The 18,772-nt window shown below is 40.7% G+C and overlaps 1 protein-coding gene across 3 annotated transcripts in view; it reads left to right on the top strand.

Moving 5' to 3' along the window:
* trappc9 (trafficking protein particle complex subunit 9) overlaps positions 1-18,772 on the top strand; it is a 212,126-nt gene that overhangs the window by 93,793 nt on the left and 99,561 nt on the right. For all 3 annotated transcript variants that reach the window (XM_044171437.1, XM_044171439.1, XM_044171438.1), the window contains one exon: positions 13,377-13,519. In XM_044171437.1, coding sequence (XP_044027372.1) covers positions 13,377-13,519 — 143 coding nt within the window. The remainder of the gene's footprint in view (positions 1-13,376; positions 13,520-18,772) is intronic.

Here is an 18,772-nt window from a genome sequence, read left to right as displayed (position 1 = left end):
CATTTTTTTTCGTTCCATGGAGCTTCTAGCTTTCAGCTCTGCTAGTCCCATCTTTGAAGCTGACTTCACCTCTCCATGGTTGACTGGCTGTTGATATACTGTAAGAACAGCAGCGGGGGTAAGGGGTGCTGTGACGCTTCTCCCTATAGTTGCTTCAGGTGGTAAATGGTGTGACACCGGCACAGGACCACAGGGTTACATAAAAGTGCAGCTGTTTCATGTCTGAGGCACCCGTGGGTCCTCTGTTTACCTCTAATCACATAGGAAAAGAGAAAACCGTGTGTGTGTGTGTGTGTGTGTGTGTGTGTGTGTGTGCACACGCAGTAGCCAGTCTTCATCTCGGACAGATGCCCCTCTCCCTTGACAAAGTTTAGTGCTGCTGTTCATCCACCTTCCTTCCCCGTCATGACTCACAACATATAATCAGATTGAGCCATATGTAAGTGAATTAGTCAACACTCAGAAAAGAAATTGAATTACTCTGGATGAAAATGTTCTTTTATTGTGAGAATTCACAGGAAGTACTTACAGGCATGAAGCAGACACACCTGGGTTTCCATTTTATGTGTCACCACCCGCCTCAACAACCAAACGCTATTAACATTAGGCATGGTTTAGTCTATTTGCTACATTCTAGCCCTGAATTTAAAAAAATAAATTTGATCACTTTACAAGTCTCTGTAAGCCATGTACTATATACATGTTTTGATCAGGTTTTCTTTAGTCCAAAGATATTAAGTATTTTTATATTATGTGTATTTTTCCTACTCATTACAGCTGCACATTAGGCCTACATTACAACTGATGAAGCGATGCAGATGTGTGAGACAGCTGAGTAGCTTCTCATAAAAAAAAAGGGAGACTGTCCAGGGACTGCTATGACTTGCAAGGTGGGGGTCACATGACAGATGGAGGGAGCTAAGCTAGCCCTACCACAGGCAATGTTGTTTTATGAATTTTTATAAAGAAAAAAATTGTTGTCTTTTTACTACAGTGGCATTGAGCAGAACCCTCTTTATATAATATTTCTCCAGTCCAAAATTTTGAACAGACCTGGTGAAAGGTTTTATATAATACCATTAAACAGAGGAGTATGGATCTTTTGTGGCAGGAAAGTTTGGACAGGATATCTCTTCATCTGCAGCATGAAAAACATATTGTCATCTTTTTTTAACTAAGAGCAGCACCAACCAGCAACAGATCTGATATAGTGTGCAAAATGTCACTGTGTCACAAACTGGTGACATGGAGTTTGATTGATGTGTGGAATTACCAGACAGAGAAGGTCCAACAAAATATGCTTTTGATTTGCATTATGGGAAATGTAGGATCCACAGTTTTTTGGGCTTTACCTATACTAAAAGTCATGATGTTTCAGCCTCTATTGCTTAGATTTTGACCATTCTTTTTTTAATCTGTCTTGTAATTCCTCCAACTTCATGGAAGTATAATACTAAATTGCTGAAGTACCCCTTTAAGAATAGGTTGCAGTGTTCTAGCAGAGCACAAGTACGATGGATTGTTTTTGGCAGCTGGTGTCAATTAAAATAAAGTAGTAGTATTGGAAATGGATCAGGCTTTATATAACATATTACCTTTCTTTATAAAACTAAAATTATGTTTTGAAAAAAATGCCTCAATGGACTTAAAGACATTACTTTATACAAAAAAGTAATTAAGTGCCATGATGCAAATGGTGTAATAGAACAAAAATATTGCCTTGACAGTTGTTTTGTGCACTTGAGAATGAGGCTTTATAGCATTTTCACCAAAAGTGTCAAGTGTCTTATGATCATTAGCTTGAAGCTCAATCTTTCATTGTTTAGCGGTTGGAAATGCAAAGTGTGGAGATAAGATTCATTAGGCTCTTCTGATCTCCTGACAACAGACTCAATCAAGTCTTACTGGTTTTATTTAAGAGCAAGAGTATGTCTACAGAGTTGTAACATCTTGTTCATCAGTTTGCCACATGAGTTTGGCAAGGTAAAATGATAAAAGAAGCATACAACAACCTTTTACATCAGACAGTGCAAGCACTACATGGATAGGACAGATGTCTGAGGATACTCAAATAATGTCAAGTTTGCCTATTTTTGATCAATCATATTATAATAGCAATAATTGACTGAGGATTCATCATTGCCATTCATAGTTTGAAATGTATGCAGAGGTTGCACATCAATATTCAAATGTGATAGGAGTACATGGTGAGATTATGCCAAGGCCATGATACTGAAGGGTTTTGGTGACCCTGGTGTTCTAACCAACCAGGGAGTCATGGTTTAAAATATTTGCACAAGCTCCATGCAGCTGTTTCCCAAGTAACCTGGTGTTGTTGGATGAGGAACACAGAAAGGATTTGTGAGAACAAGCAGTCCTGAAGGGTTTCAGTGAGGCAGATTTTTCATGGAACTATGTGTCCCATATGTCCTCCTGAGGATGTCACTGTCTCAGCACTCCTGTTGATTTGCACTGAATAAACTAAGAAACTGTATAGAATAATAAATCATAGCCAGCAGGTGTGACGTGCACAAGAGCACAGAAGTTGGTGTGGTTATTTTCCAACAGCCTGGTGCTGGTTGGGCAAGGGCTGGTGTTTATAACCACAGACTGACAATGTGTTTCATTTATATTAGAGATGGAACCCAAACCTGCTACCTTCAGGTGACTGTAAAGGGAGATAATCAGCTGAAATAAAAAGCCTTCATACAGTATGCATCTTGAGCTAGTGTAACTACATCCTCCAAAACAATCATACAGTTGAATCAACACATTTCTAAAACACTCACACACAACAAAAACTGAACGTTATAACCTTCATTAACACAGGATTTATTGCAGGACTGTTGTATTAGACTGCCTTTGTTTTAGCTAGTTGTACCTAATATACTGTCCACTGAGTGTAATATCATACATATATATATAACAAAGTTTATTTATTTAGCACTCATGAAAATCAACATAAAACCATAAAAGAAGCAAATACCAAGAACAAAATGAACAGAATGAGGAAAAAGGACTAATAAAAGTCTGCCTTAGAAAATATATTTGAGCTCAAAAAGTTCAGTTGGACTTTTAATTATAGCCATGTGGGATATGGCCAGGAGTGCAACATGTTTGAAGGTTTCAGTTGAAAGTCTGTCATCAGGAATTACTTATTATTTTTCCTATCTAGTAGTCAAATTAGATTTTAATCTCCTGTCATTCATGTGTGACATGAACAAGAGATCAAATTTTTCATGTCTGAAAAATGTGAAATAACAGTTTGCATGCTGCAATTCAAACACTCACTGTATATTTCATCTTCTGCTATGAGATGTTTCAGTTTAAAAACGTGTGCCAACACAAATTTCCACTTCTTTAGATTTAATGTGCTAATAGTGTGTCTGAAATAAGACACATTCATATGAAACTCTTGATATTAATAACGGTACAGATGGTAAAACATTTCACGCATGTGTGTAATTGATATTCTGGTTAAGGGTTTACCATGAATAATCAGTGTAGTATTGATCAATTATACAAAAAATATATAAACCAAAAGCCTGTATCATTTCATGTGAGTTCATAGTGAGTCACTGTAACGTCCACTCTGCTCTCAGTTCAACAACACTGAGATGGTTTTCTTGCTGGGTTTGGCTCCTGGCACCCGGGGCTGACCCCGCCGTAACCCCTGGCCAGGTCTCTGGAGGTGGGCACTGGCTGATGCCCGGCCTCCCTCTAGCTCCTAGTCAGAGCTGCTGTAAATTACCTCTGTACTGTATTCCCTGTTGTCAGACTGGCCACAGTCGGTGTCAGAGACTGTGTTCGGTCCTTATCCAGCTGTGTTCACTGCGAAGCTGCTGAGCCCAGTTTTGGTGTCCATTTGGTGCTGCTCCCCACCAGTGTTCCCTGCTGGGTCCACCCGCCCCGGGCCTGAAAACCTCCTCCTCCCAGTGGTCCAAAGCTCCTGTGCTAACGGTGTAAACACCAACACTCTCCCGGTGCTCCGAGCTAGGACCGCTAGCTGCACAGCTAACTGAGCTAATTAGCTAACGGCAGCAACAGTTAGCAGCAGTTAGCAATTACTTTAGCTTAACTTTCTGGTGATATACTGCCCCCTATTTTTTTGGAGTATGAATTCGACAGGTGGCTAATTCTTATATAGCTCATTTGAGATATTTAAATTAAAGCTTAATATCAGCTGACCAGCAGGGTTTTGTCTTTGGAAACACGATTATTGACATCACTTCAGCCTCACATTACTCTCCTCGTCAATGTACATTCCACAGTGACAATCAGATTACCTGTCTGATGCAGCTAAGTACAGCTGCTGGAGGGAATTTATCTTGGCACTGCTCTCTTCACACTTTGTGGCAATATTTTTACTACCCTCCATCTCCATCTGCTATAGTAATTTGAACTTGACATCCCATAACCCCCTTTTTCACAGATTTCTCATAGTTGGGAAGGTTGCTCACCCACTCTTTAAAATGTCTCCCATTCTAATTGCCACATCAGAGGCAAACCCTAACTGTGAGGGGGTGCAGAGTGTGACATTATAAACGCTGTGGGCAGAAATGTCAGGACCATCATTAAGTGGACCGGCTCAGGGCTGTTTCAAATAGGCTTTTGGTTTGGGGGTGGTTTTGGAGCTGGTGAAGTTATTGTACCATACTATGCAAACTTATGTGGTTCAAAAAAAAAAATCTTTTCCCCTGTCAGCTGTGTCAGCTATTTTGGTCTGCATGCAGCCTGGTTGTTACTGAGCAGTTTTAGATGCTCTAACCCCCATCAGCTGTCAAATCAACACAGACTTGTTCACAGCGCCCTAGCTCCTCATCAACCAACGATTATTGCTAAGTCATTACACCATGGGACCGATAGAGAATATATTCGCTCTTATCAGCCCTCCTGCCCTCTGCACTCATGAATCATCTATTGCCAACAAGCACAGCAGAAACATGATAATGTCAAGCTGTCTCATGGCCACAAATACAGTGAAAGTGCCTCTTAAAAGCTAAAGCACTGACAGGCAGACCCAAAAGGTTGATCTTATACATTGATAAACTTTGTATGAAAGGCAGCACAGTGATCTCATTTGCTCATATTGTTGCAAGCATATTGCATCAAGTTTAAACCTTTTAGAGGCCATCACAACAAGACTCAAGTAATGAGCAGGAATACAGGAAAAATGTACCGCTGTTTCTCCCACTTATCTGTGGAGACAGCAGACAACTTAGTCAGTACTTGATTTGTATTTCACTTCCTCAGCTAGATATAAAGCTACCTTCGGGATGCTGTTTAACTTCCAACCATTTCTCCTCAAGATGGAACCCTGGGGCACCCAACTGATTGCCTCAGCGATTGACAGCCGGGTGTACATATGAGAGGCAGTCCCAGCAGCTCTCCAAATGGATATATTGCATCCGAATGTCCTCAAGTCATTTCTCAGTTTTCTGCAGAAGCCGGGGCCACCGGGTGACTAAATAGCTCTCCTGGCTGACGGCTCACTTCCCTGCCACTAGGCAGATGCAACCTAAGCAGGGGTCAAGCCTCATTTTAAGGACAATTAGGCACACAGACTTCCATTTCATCACATCATCAAAGTACACTGTGATCTTCTGTCTACCCACCATTCAACCACCTGTCCCAGTTATGAGGGAAAACCTCCTGGAAATAAGACAACCGGGGATCTGTGGATAGATAATAACAAAAGAGATAATGTGTGTAGCTAGTGGAACAACCACATTTTTTCCCCAAATTAAGGTTGGAAAAATAAATGTTTTTGAAACAGAGAGAAATCAATGTCGAAGTGTGCCTCCCATAAACGGGGGCTTTACGCCATTTCCAATTTGGCCGTCTGTAGGAAGATAATGATGTTTCACACCAGTGCTTTTTACTGTGGCTTTTGCTGAGACTGGAAATAGCATGGTGAAATTCTGTTTTTTGTGTTTGCAATTATTACCATTAGCTGTGTGTTAGTTTCCTCACTCCAGAATTGTCAGAAAGGAAGAGAAAGACTACGCAAGTGCCAGAAGTAATTTTAAGCATTTGTCGTTCTTTGGTAACCTCAAGCCTGTTGGTCTTTATTTAAAGCTACATTAACCACTTAATATGTGTATGGAAATATGCAAGTGGCTGTCCTATTAGGTTAAATCACAAAATGGGGGCTGCAAAATGTAGTGTTTTTTGACAAAGTAAGTAAGTGTCACATGAAGATCACCTTTGCGGCAGGTGAAATGCAGACCTGTTCTGACAATGGTGAGTCTGTGGCCCTGATTTAGGTAAAAGACTTGGTTTCATCCCATCTTGTCCTAGGCCAGCGGCTCATGGTGTGGCTAAGCGGTGTAGCAGCTAGGGTATCACGTCTACTGTGGTTTCAACTATTGTGTAAGTACACATGCCCTGTCTTCTTCCAGAAAAGACTGAAGTGACCTTCATTGATAAATGAGTTGCCATTCAAGGAATACAGTAGAAAAATTAAGACTTTTGCCTTTATGACCCACAATTTAGGAGCTATGAGCAAAAAACATAAAAGCATCCTATTATTGCCTATATGGTGGCACTAGTGCTATCACATGAGCTGTCTTGATGACCAGTAGGCCAAATATGTTTGATTTGTAAAAATGTTTGTCAAAAACCTTTTAGGTGCTAAATACATATTTTCTCAATTATCTTATTTCTACAAACAATGTGGTCCTACATGAACACAACATTTTCTGTTCTCTTTTAATTTTTGGGCACTTATAGGATGGTAATGCATATTAACAGCTGGTGACTGTCGTGTGCTGTAAAAGGTCGAGAGGAAGAAAGTTAATTTTAACAGTTTTGGTTTCAATACATATAAATATGCTAATGCTTCAAGGTGTAGGGAATGCATTTAATAGGTTCATTTGAGGATACACATAATGTATTTTGGTGCGGAACACTGACTATATAGAAAGTGTTTAGCATGAAAACTGCGCATTACCTTTCATATTTCAAAAACTTTGAACAGAAATTAATATGACAATTAAAAGACACTTGTCATAGAGATTCTGTAAGTTTGACTTGCTTTCTAGCTCTAACTGTTCATCAGCTATTAGTTTCTATGTATGGGAAAATAGCAATAATGAGAACATAAACTTTGTAGTTTTTTCAGAGTATGCCTGTCCCTCGAGTGGACATTGCTTAGATCCTTCCAGTCTTTGTGCTAAGCTAAGCTAAGCTGTCATGGAGCTACATCTGTATTGAACGTACACTGATTAAATTGATATTGAATTGATATCGTCTTATGTAATTCTCAGAAAAACAGCATATTGTGAATTTCACAAAATGAGTTTTCTTTTAAAAACACCTTAGCAAGTCATTGCCCCATTGCAAACAAAGGGAGTTACTAAACCATGCAAGCTTATGCAAGTTTGAGAGCTCCCTTGTCCCTACCTACCTGTCACTGGGATGATTTATCTTAGTATTCCTGTCAGGAGACATGTGGCCATGCCATAATCTCCTCAGCAAGATGTGTCAGGATCTTTATCTCAGTGCCAAAGCATTCAAAAAGCCTTCAGCTTTCCTCTTCTTTCTCTGTTTTTGTTCACCCGTCATGTCCAAGAGAAAGAATACTGTGTGTGACATTCAGAATTCACCTCTATTGTCAAACAAATGCTGCGCTTTTATGGATGGATATGATGGATAGTCTTCTAGGCTTTGTTGTGACACAGCAAAAAAAGTCTGATACTATCCATGCATGTCTGTGATGCTTAGCAGCTAAACTCAGATTACAGAAGTATTTTTTAAAGATAAAACAAAAGCCAGGGAAGACACCAGCCAATGCCAGTTTGGGGAGCTAAACAATACAGTCATATTAATACAGGATCTGCTTTGTGATTTAGTAAAAATGTGAAACAACATAACAAGCACTAACACATTCAGGAAGTTTACAATTGATTGATGAATATTCAAAGAGGATTATTGCATCCTAGCTTGCAGAAAGTGTGCCTCTTACCTGCAAAGACAAGCCATGTTTAGGTCTAATGTCTGAGCAAGTTAATGCTAATTTTGGCATGAGAATACTGTATGAGCATGGGATTAACCTTTCTATACCCCATTTACATTAAGTTCTTATCCCGTAATAGGAGGAGGTTGAGTATTGTTAAAGGTGTCTAATGACCTGTGTAGACTATACACCACCAAGTGATAGGTCACTTGGTGAAAAGGGGTTGGTGCAGAATGAGCAATTTTAACTGGCTTACAACAAAGTAGACAGCAATATTATGCACTTCAAACCTACATCCTGACCCACTTCTATGTAAACTAGTTGCTTTCACTTGTTACCAAGGTTAGGTGCCAATAATCAGCAAAAATTACCTTTAAGGTTAGGTCTTTTATAATCTCCCAATGTAGTTATGACAAGCACTTTGTTTGAAGCATACTGAGGCCTTAAGCATAACCACATTAACATAACTGTGTTATTCATTAATTGTTTAATGGTCTGGTGTGACCATTAGCTTATGGTGGCTAATGTTATCAAAATTTAAGCAAATATTGCTGTATAATGGACATTACCCAGTCAACTTGCTAACTTTATGACTGTGCTGAACGTGTGCTTCTATTTCTTGTTCGCTTGTTGGCTAGAAACTACAAGACATTAACTTGAACATAAAACAGCTCATGCAGTCTGGTTATCGGTGATGGTGAACGCCATAATCGAAGCATTACCTTAAGCTGGGCTTTCTCACTAATCACGTTGTTTGTATGCATGTGAAGTTAATGCAGGTGTGCGGTCAGGCTGTTTGCTAAGGCTGTGTGTTGCTGCTGGCCTACTCTGAACACAGTCAGCTCATTACAGCAGGGTCTATTTTTAGCCCAGTGTGATTGAAATGTGGTCCTGAGGGGGCTGAGAGAGGGGATTGAAGAGCTTGGGGTCGACTCCGGTCTGAAAAGGGAATTGGGGTGCACAGCCGCTGTTTGCTAGTGACTCTGAGACAATCACTGTTCCTCAAGAGGATCATGTTGAGGCCATTAGTATCACACAGACAGCCACAGGATCACACAGCTGCATGTAACACAGCACTCGACTGCTCAAAAGAAAAAATTTGCTTGAATATTTTTTTTTCAATGCATGCTCTCAGTATTGAAATACTCACCATTTATAAAAATATGTCAGAATATATGAATATACTACACTGGTTGTGTTTATTGTTATGAAGCAATATGTCAACCAGTTTTGTGGCAATATCGGGCTTTAGCAACAGAGACAACATTGTTAGAAGGATAAACTCATTGTTGTTTTTTGTCTTTTCATGGGATTTGTTGATAATAATTAAAAGATAAAACAACACCAGCCTTATCCTTTAACAAACAGGAGGAAAACAAGTGAAGAAAACATTGTTATTAAGAAAACATAGACTTTAATGGGAATGGACTCCAACCAGTGTCTTTGCTAAAGGAATCTGAGCGATTTCAGGCAGTCATTTCAAATGAGATTCATATCAATGTGCTGTTGCTTTTATTCTGTTGCCAGCGCAGCACGAGTCTGTCTCTCGCCTGCTTTGTAGGGCTGCTGCTCTTCCTCCACATCCAAGGCAGATTGGCTCCACTGTTAACCCAGGGAAGACAAATAGTGGGGAAAATGGTATTCAGAGAGGATATCAGGATTTTAATTTGCGGCCTTTGCATCAAGCACGCTTTGTGAAATACTCCATCATGAGGGCAGTCTTCCTCTTTTGAAAATAAGCATTCTAATGATAATAAGGCCAGTGTCAACAATATCAGATGACTTACTGTAAGCTGTTTGTTGTGAATAAATTTAGTTAGTAACCTGTAGTACCTTTACCTTGGCTGACGTCAGCAAGTTTACAGAGGTAGCAGACATCAGGCTGCTAACTGACGCTATCATCCCGACTGTCAAGATCAAGATCTTCCCAAACCAGAAACCATTGGTCGACAGAGCTGTTCGATCGACTTTAAGAGCACGCACCACCGCTCACAATGCAGGGCTGAGTTCAGGCGACATGTTGGATTACAAGGCAGCAGCTTATGGCCTGCGAAAGACCGTCAAAGAGGCTAAGCGGTTCTACAGGGACGAAGTGGAAGCTGACGTCAAATAGGGCGACTTAGCTCGTGTGGAATGGACTATGGACAGGGACTTTAAAAGCAAGCCCCTCTCAGCGACGAGAGTGAATACGTCCCTAGCTGATGAACTAAACTTATTTTATGCACGCTACAAGGGTATCGGCACTAACAACAACCCCCTGGCCATAGTAGCTGCTGAGAACGCTGCCGTTAGCGGTGAACCCCCATTCTCTGTCACTGAGAGCAACATGAGGAAGGAGAGCAAAAAGCAGGAAAGCTGCTGGACCCGACAGAATCTCTGGCCGGTTTCTGAAATCCTGCGCTAACCAGCCCTGTAACCTAGCCCCTGTGTTTACAAGCATTTTCAACACATCCTTGGTCATCCCCTCATGTTTTAAATGGACCATTATCGTCCCTGTGCCAAAGAACAACAGCCCATCATGCCTAAACGACCGGTGGCCCTGACATCAGTAGTGATGAAGTGCTTCAAGAGGCTGCCGAAGGACTTCATCTGCTAATCCCTGCCCAGCTCATTTGATCCCCTCCAGTTTGCCTACAGACCCAACAGGTGCAGAGACGACACCATCTCCAACCTCCTGCACACCAACTTGACCCACTTGGGCGGGGGGAGGGGGAACTATGTGAGAATGCAGTTCATTGACTACAGTTCAGCATTCACCACCACAGTCCCCCTCACCCTGGCCACGAAGATGAGGACCCTAGGACTGAACATCACACTGTGCAATTGGGACAACTTTTGGGTGGACGGACTGACCTCCGGCTCACTAACCCTCAGCACAGGTGCTCCCCAAGTCTCCGTCTTGAGCCCCCAGCTGTATAACATCTATACCCACAACTGCAAAGCCACCGATAGCTCCACCTGCATCATCAAATTCGCAGACGACAAAGTGGTGGTAGGCTTGATGACCGGTAACAACAAACAGGCCTACCTTAACAAGGTAGATGACCTGACCCTGAACGTCAGCAATGCAAAAGAAATGGTGGTGGAGAAGACAGCAGGTCAGCAGATAGACCCTGCTAAAGATAAATGGAGAACCTGTGAAGAGGGTTTCCAGCTTCAAATACCTCTGCGTACACATCGCTGAGGACCTCACCTAGACTCTTCACACCCAGCATACACTCAAAAAATCCAGACAGAGGCTCCACTTCCCCCGACAGCTGCAGAAATTCAAGGTCTCAACCTCCATCCTTAAGACCTTCTGTCTTCGGCTGTGGAGAGTGTCCTGACAGGCAGCATCACCGCCTGGTACAGTAACTGTTCCGCCTGCGACTGCAGCACCCTGCAGAGAGTGGTTCAGCTGAATGCACCACCAGAACACCTCTTCCCACCCTGCAGGACACCCACACCAGGAGGGTGAGGCTGAGAGCCCAAAATATCATGAGAGACACTTCACAACCCAACAATGGACTGTTTAGACTGCTGCGGTCAGGCAGACACCTCTGCAGTCACATGGCCAAAACCGCAAGACTGAAGAGGAGTTTCTATCCTCAGGCCATCCGTATCCTCACACACACACACACACACACACACACACACACACACACACACACAGACACACTTAACTTAAACAAAACTTCCACACACACGAAGACTTTTGCAATGCTACACACACTGTTTGTTTCTGCCACTGTCACTTTCACTTGCACACCAGGTCACTTTAGCTGTAAATACTGGTAGATTCTGGTAACTGGTAAGATTTGTATTTATATCTAACTTTAAATTTATATATGTATATTAGTTTCATTTTGTACTAGTAATTACATTTTATTTTACTCTATTTTATCTTATTTTATTTATTCAGTGATTTTATTGTTTTGTTTTTTAATTGATCCCTTTGATATTCTCGCAGTAATTGAGCATCCTCTTCATTTCACTGCATGTTTTACTTTGTATCTCTGTGCATGTGACAAATAGAGAACCTTGAACCCTTGCACCCTGAACAAAGGTTCCTGGCCGGACGTGAACCGTGGAGGTTGCGGTTCATGGCTGGCGCCCTAACCCCAAGGCACCTCTGCGAGATGAAAAGTCATGGGATCACCAAAGTTAGTTGGACTGGTAACCAACCCATCCAGTGCCAACCCAGCCAGTAGATGTTGAGATATTTCACTGGATAAGTGAAAACCTTTACCCGCTGTTAGCGCTAAATAAAAAGTCATGGGATCACCAAAATCATTATGATTCATCCTCTGGGCACCATGAATGTTTGTACCAAATTCCATGGCAATCTATCAACAGTTGTTGAGATGCAGTATTTTAGTCTGGACCAAAGTGGAGGACCGACCAACATTGTCATCCATAGAGCCATGGTGCTAGCAAGGCTAAAAATAATAGCATTAAAATAGACTAGGGCAAGGAAAAATAATATTATACATATGACATGAAAATATACATGAAACAAAGGCCATGTAGTTCAAGTGAAAATGTAAAATCAAGGTGCTTGGTCTACAATAATAATAATCCTCTCTATTGTTTTCATCTCTCTTTGCTCAGTGTGCTGTGCTTCTGTCATTAAGTTGTAATAGGCTAGACGTCTAGCCAGCAGGCTCCGAATCATTCTACTTGGCGCTTTGCACGCCCAGAAGAGGGGATAAAGATTGAAGATAATCAAGGAATCAGTGAAATTTGCTCTGGAAAGGCACAGCCAGTGCCTCCATCAGCAATATGTGGAGAGATGATATAGGCTTCATAGGAAGAAAAGCGGGACCTTGGATGCTCCCTTTACTCCGCTATAGCCCATTGCCTGAGTCAGCTAGTGCTCCCTCACCATAAACTGCCACTTTAATTTCCCCATCCTTCGCCCACTTGGCTGCTTGTCCTGTGCCTCCCCCTCCACAGAATACCTCTGAGTACCTCTGAGTAATTCTGTGTCCACTTTCCTCCCGTCACTGTGGAACATGGCCAGCAAATCCCACCCACTGCACCCACCCACCGCCCTCTCTTCTCACGAGACATGTCAATTCTGAATTTGTAACCACCAATCACACCCTCCCCACTCCTCAGGCTTTCTCACCATTATACTTCCATTTCATTAAACAGCACAATAGCTGTGCTGCGGTACATTTATTATTTCGCTGTAATGACTTTTGATGCATCGATCTTAAAAACAAACTAGTTTTGTTGATGGAATTGCAGGACACAGCATGCTGGCTCTGAGCTCTGACCCCAGTCACACTCAGTCTTCCATACAGATGTACCTTTAAAACCCTGGTAGTGGATCACAATTTTATTTTTTGCTTGTTTGGCTGAAACAGCCCTTCAATGTAGTACACTATCAACCCAGCTTGATCCAAATTTATATCCTTCTGTTGTCCTTTTGCAGACTTTGGAAGCGGTGCTGAACTTCAAGTACTCAGGGGGAGCAGGCAAAGTCGAGGGCTACTACAGGGAGCTGTCTTTGGGAGTCCATGTTGACGTGGAGCCGTCTGTGTTTTTCATCAGAGTCAGCACCCTCCCTGCAACCAGGTAACACGCAGAATTAACCTGCATTTTCTATGGATTAATATGGTCTAAGTATTGGTGAAGTTTGTTTACATGAGCTTTGGGCTCTGTTTGCTAATTAAAGAATAATTTCAGATTTTTTCAAATCTATCTTAATACAATACTCATATTTCATATGTACAGTGAAAGTTATGGGTGCTGTAATCATTTATGCTTTCCATACTGGCCACCTTTGTAGAGTGAGAGCAAAAGTGCGTTTCGAAGTTCAGCCGAAGCCAATATGAGCACTCTGGGTTACCTACATTAAGTCCATATCTTCGTCCTGGCAGTAATGATAGGTAGGTTTATAGCCGGTGTTTTGTCCGGGGACTAACCATAATTCTGGAAAACACCCATATCATTTGGCTAACTCCTTTCTTACAGTGTAACCGCTCTACAAAGGTATTGCTTCACAGACAAAATGTACACGTGGATTGATTACAGCAACCAATAACTCTTTCAACATACAGGCATGTGAGGGTTGTATTAGGGTAAAGTTGAAAAAATCCCAACTCCTCTTGTTCCATTGTTTTACTGTACTGCACAAAAACTAATCACATCACCTTCCACCATACACAACTGGTGACTTGAAACTGCCATAACTCAAACTGAATAATGAAACTGAAACAACCCTATGTAAGAAGAGTTATTTCTCTTATATCACAAGGTTTGTTCATCAGGACCCAAATTCAAATGGTGCCGCCTAATTCATATTTAATGACCGTTGCCACCACTGATGGTGAGCAACGCTGGTGAACTATTGCTCTGGAAAAAAGTGTTTTAGTTTAGTTACTTCAGAATGGGTTGGTAAAGCATTTGGCGAATGGTAATAGCACAGCACTTTCTTATGTTCTGTTCAGTGGTTTTCCCTCAATTTCTCGAATCTGCCTTTAACCTTTCATGCCATTTTTGTGTGTATCTTGGCTTGTTAATTTAAGCTCGGTCATTGTCAGATAAGATCGCAGTACTACTCAACCTTCATTGGAGTACCAGAAAAGCTAAGGAAAATCTACCTAACAGCCACTCTGGTCCCACTAATTGGTGAAAAATCTCAATGCTAAAGCTTCATTTCATCTCACATACGATACAAATGCAGCATTTTTTTTCTGTCTTGATTCAGTGAATAGATATTGACCTTCTCTTTATCCACTGCAGCAACACTTTCACTATGACATTATTGTTATCAAAACCAGAAGACTAGAATGCTATTTTCACTGCCAGGTAGAGGCAGACGTGAATGGATATTAAATGGATATTCAGTCTTTTCTCATGCTCTCACATTCTCTCTCTCACGCACATACACATACATTACTGTAGACACCCTCACACATCCTCACACACATACATTCCCCATGTCTCACTTCACTCCACTAGCTCCCCAATTCTCATGAAAAAAATCGAAGCAAGGGAGACAGATCGTAGCCGAGTAATGGCCACTTGAGGTGAATCATTAGCTGTAATAATATCTGCAGTTTAAGCCATCCATCTTGGCTCAGCGCTGATACATATGCATACATAGAGATGCTGCACTGGCTGCTATACCATCACCCTGTCATTGCATAACACTTTTTGCCTCATCACACTGACGGAGCATCTATAGGCTCTCAAGCTAATCTCAAAACATGTGAAATGTGTTGAAAAGTCCAAAAATAGGCTTATAATATTTCCAGTGTAACAAACTGAAATTCATTTTCCAAAGTACTTAAATACTTAAAACACCCACAACTGTCCATTCTTCATTTATGTTTACTATTGGAGGGAACTACAGTGGTTAAAGTGGCACTGTGACTATCAGAATTATCAAAGATAATAATAAATAATAACTTAATTAATAAAGTTCATTGGGGCATCACTCTTCGAGTTGAGAAATGATCGATTGACTGAGTCTTATAAAATATACAAAATCAATTTGGAACTCTTATTAATAATTAAATTACTAACTATAACCAAAATTACCATTAATAGCTAGTAGGTTGAAGGATTTGGAGTTCAACATAGAAGCGGTTGGCAGAATTCATTCTTGTACAACATTAAAGAAAGCAGCATAGTTATCCATAAGCATTTATTAAAAATATAATAAAAGCAAAACACAAAATTAATCCAACTAAACTAAAGAACAACAAGGAGTGTGTATGTGTGTGTGAGAAGGAGATCATGTGTGTGTGTGTGTGTGTGTGCGTGCGTGTGTGCAGGTCTGGGTGCGCACCTGAAAGAATGTGTGTAAGTTTCTTTGTTCTACCTCCATATGTATGTCTCGTGTGCATGAGCATGGAAAAACATGGTCAGACAAAGAAAAGTACAGTGGAGCGTGAGATTTAAAGTCCCTCTCCCCTGTGTGTGATTGTGTAGGCCAAATGTGTGTGTGTGTGTGTGTACTTGTACTTGCTATATAGTGAGGATTGAAACACATTTTTTACCTACAGAGTGACATTTTGGCCGGTCCTCACAACTTAAAAGGGCTGTTTGAAGGTTAAGAGTTAGGTTAGAATTAGGTTATGGTTAGGGTGAGGGTAAAGGTTAGGGTTAGGCATTTAGTTATGATGGTTAAGGTTAGGGTAAAGGGCTAGGGAATACAGTATGTCAATGATGGTCCTCACAAAGATAGAAGTACAAGGATGTGTGTGTGTGTGTGTGTGTGTTGGATAACAGTGCCAAGTTAAAAGGAGGTTGTTAGTATGCAAAGACTTAGCCAAGTACACATGTGAAGCTCTATAATTCCCAGTTCCCTTACCAGTCTGTGGGAGGCAAAAAGAGGTTGCTTGGTGTGCTGCTGGCGAGTCTATTGTGTGGATTAGCTAGGCGGGGAAGAATTGTGGTCCGAGGCAGTCTTTTGCGGTGCAGTGTCCGCTTGTGCAGTTAGCCGCTCGGCACTAAGCTACTTCGTTGCAGGGATCTAGCAGGCTCTCGTGGCGCTGCTATAAGATCAGAGAGCTCGGTTCTATGTTTCTGCTCCGAGCGGATTACATGGCGGTGGCAGCTACTGCTGTCGCAGCAGTGCTGGAGACAAAACCAGGAGGAAAGAGAAAGAACAATGGCATGAGCTGGGGTTTTTGTTGACCTGGTGACATCACGGGTCACTAGTCAGACTGGCCAATGTTAACAGGAAGCTGAGTCCAGGGGCAGAGTTCACATATAGGTGTGAAGTCTGGAGGATTGTGGGATACTGAGTTCAATGGCTCAGTTTCTTAATAAAAGTTCAGTTAAAGTCACATAAATGGACGAATTAATCTGTGGATATCCTAGCGTTATTGGCTAATGTTAGCTAGATAATCGACAAATACTCACTCAGAGTGACAGGAAGCGTTAGCTAGCTAGCTAATTTCGCTAGCTACATCGCTACATGCGATGTTGTAAAATCTTAGTCCATGGGCCAGACCTGGAAATTTCACGAATTGGAACCATTTGAGGTGGCAAAGGTTCAATGGTCCTACGTTGTTCTTCACATTTTAATGAACAAATTGATTTATGATAGACCTGTCAAAAGAGTAGCTAAATATATTTTATAAGCCATAATAGATTGGATCATTTACAGAGAACAGTGGCAGTAACCTGGATGTTTTACAACATGATAAAAGGTTAAGAGAAAAGAACACACAAAACAGAATAGTGTACATGACTCAAGCAAAAAAACTGATGGGTGTGACTTAAAACACCCAAGGGAGTCACAATCTCTCTCTTCTTGCTGCAGACGATAAATACATGTTATGTATACAACATATCATGCATGCATGATTTAGCTCTAGGATTTTTTTTTTTTGCCTGAATATAGTTGTGATATAATGTTTATTTTAATTGGAAAAATTGTGATATTTTACCAAAATACAAATGCTTACTTTTCTTAAATCATTATTTTATAACACAGTTTAAAAACATAATTACGTGATAGTTTTATTAAGGTACAGTTCTTTTATGGCTGCTTGTGTGTGAACATCATTAAACATTTGAGAGGTCTGGCTTTGTTTGTTAATTAACATAAAGTGTATTTTAGAAAGTCATGTTTATATTCCTCAAAGTGAAGTTTTGAAAACCAGTTATTATATCAACACTACTATTGAAGAATATCTACTACTACTATCGAAACCTGACCCTAATCCTGCCAGCAGTGATATCTGTGAAAGTGAAAAAAATCTCCCTCTGACAATTTTGAAATATGGAGAAAGCATGTTTTCTACAAGGCTTAGATATTAGATGTTCAGATGACCTTAGTACTCAAACTGACATTAGGAACTTCTTAGAATTTAATCACAACCATTCACAAATCCAGTTTTCGTAATGGCATGCTACGTACGCACAAATTCATACATTATTTGTTAGAATTACCTTTGAATTTCCCCCCTGGAGGGCTAGACATTAAAGTCCTGTAACACACTTTACTTGTTGAGATAAGTACTATTGACTTTCTTGGCTGCGAGTTAAAAGAGAATTTGGAAGTGGCTGTATGAAATTGCTCAATAATACAGCAACTTATCCTTTCGATCTATTTTTGTGTTTCTCTATCTCTCGCTCCCTCCCTCTCTGCTTCTCTATCCACCCATTTCTCTCTATCTCTCTAAAAAAAACAACATACATTTACTTTTTGAAAGTCCTTGTGCTAGTATGTGATGTAGCTGTGGTGTCCTCAGTTCTTAAAGCACATAGTAGTACAGCAGCAGCTTACAGTAACAGAGAGGAAGAATAAATTCTCTCTGTAATACTAACATATTATCTCTGCTTTTGTCTCTCATTCTCTTCCTTATCCATTCTTTTTATTTTCCTTGTCTCATTATCTTACTCCACATTGCTTTTTCAGTATAACCTCTGTTTTTTACTTGCTCTCTGTCTTTTATCCCGACTCTCTTTCTCTACTCCTTCTGCTCTTCTTTTCATGTTCTTCACCTCTCTTTCTCTATCCTTCATCCTTTTTTTCTTCAAGTGTCTCTCTGCAGCACCATTCTCCCAATCTTTCTGCCTTTCTCTAGCTTTTTCTCCCTTATTTACTTGCTTTATCTTTGCGGTATTCCTATTTTAAATGAATGTAGACAATACTCTGAATATGGTCTTGCTATGTACAAAGCATTGTCCAGTTTCCTAACCCAGATAAGTCAGAATTATTGAAGACGTATTTGACTTTAACACATCTTTATCAATCTCTATATATATATATATATCAGAGTAGAAGGAACAGCTTGGAGCACAATATTTCCTAAAAAGTCACATTATAGCCACAAGGGTGTTTGAGATACAATGCTGAATGGAAAC

This window comes from Siniperca chuatsi, linkage group LG17 (assembly GCF_020085105.1).
Source record: "Siniperca chuatsi isolate FFG_IHB_CAS linkage group LG17, ASM2008510v1, whole genome shotgun sequence".
In the NCBI taxonomy this organism is placed as follows: domain Eukaryota; kingdom Metazoa; phylum Chordata; class Actinopteri; order Centrarchiformes; family Sinipercidae; genus Siniperca; species Siniperca chuatsi.
This window is presented reverse-complemented; position numbering and strand designations above follow the sequence as displayed.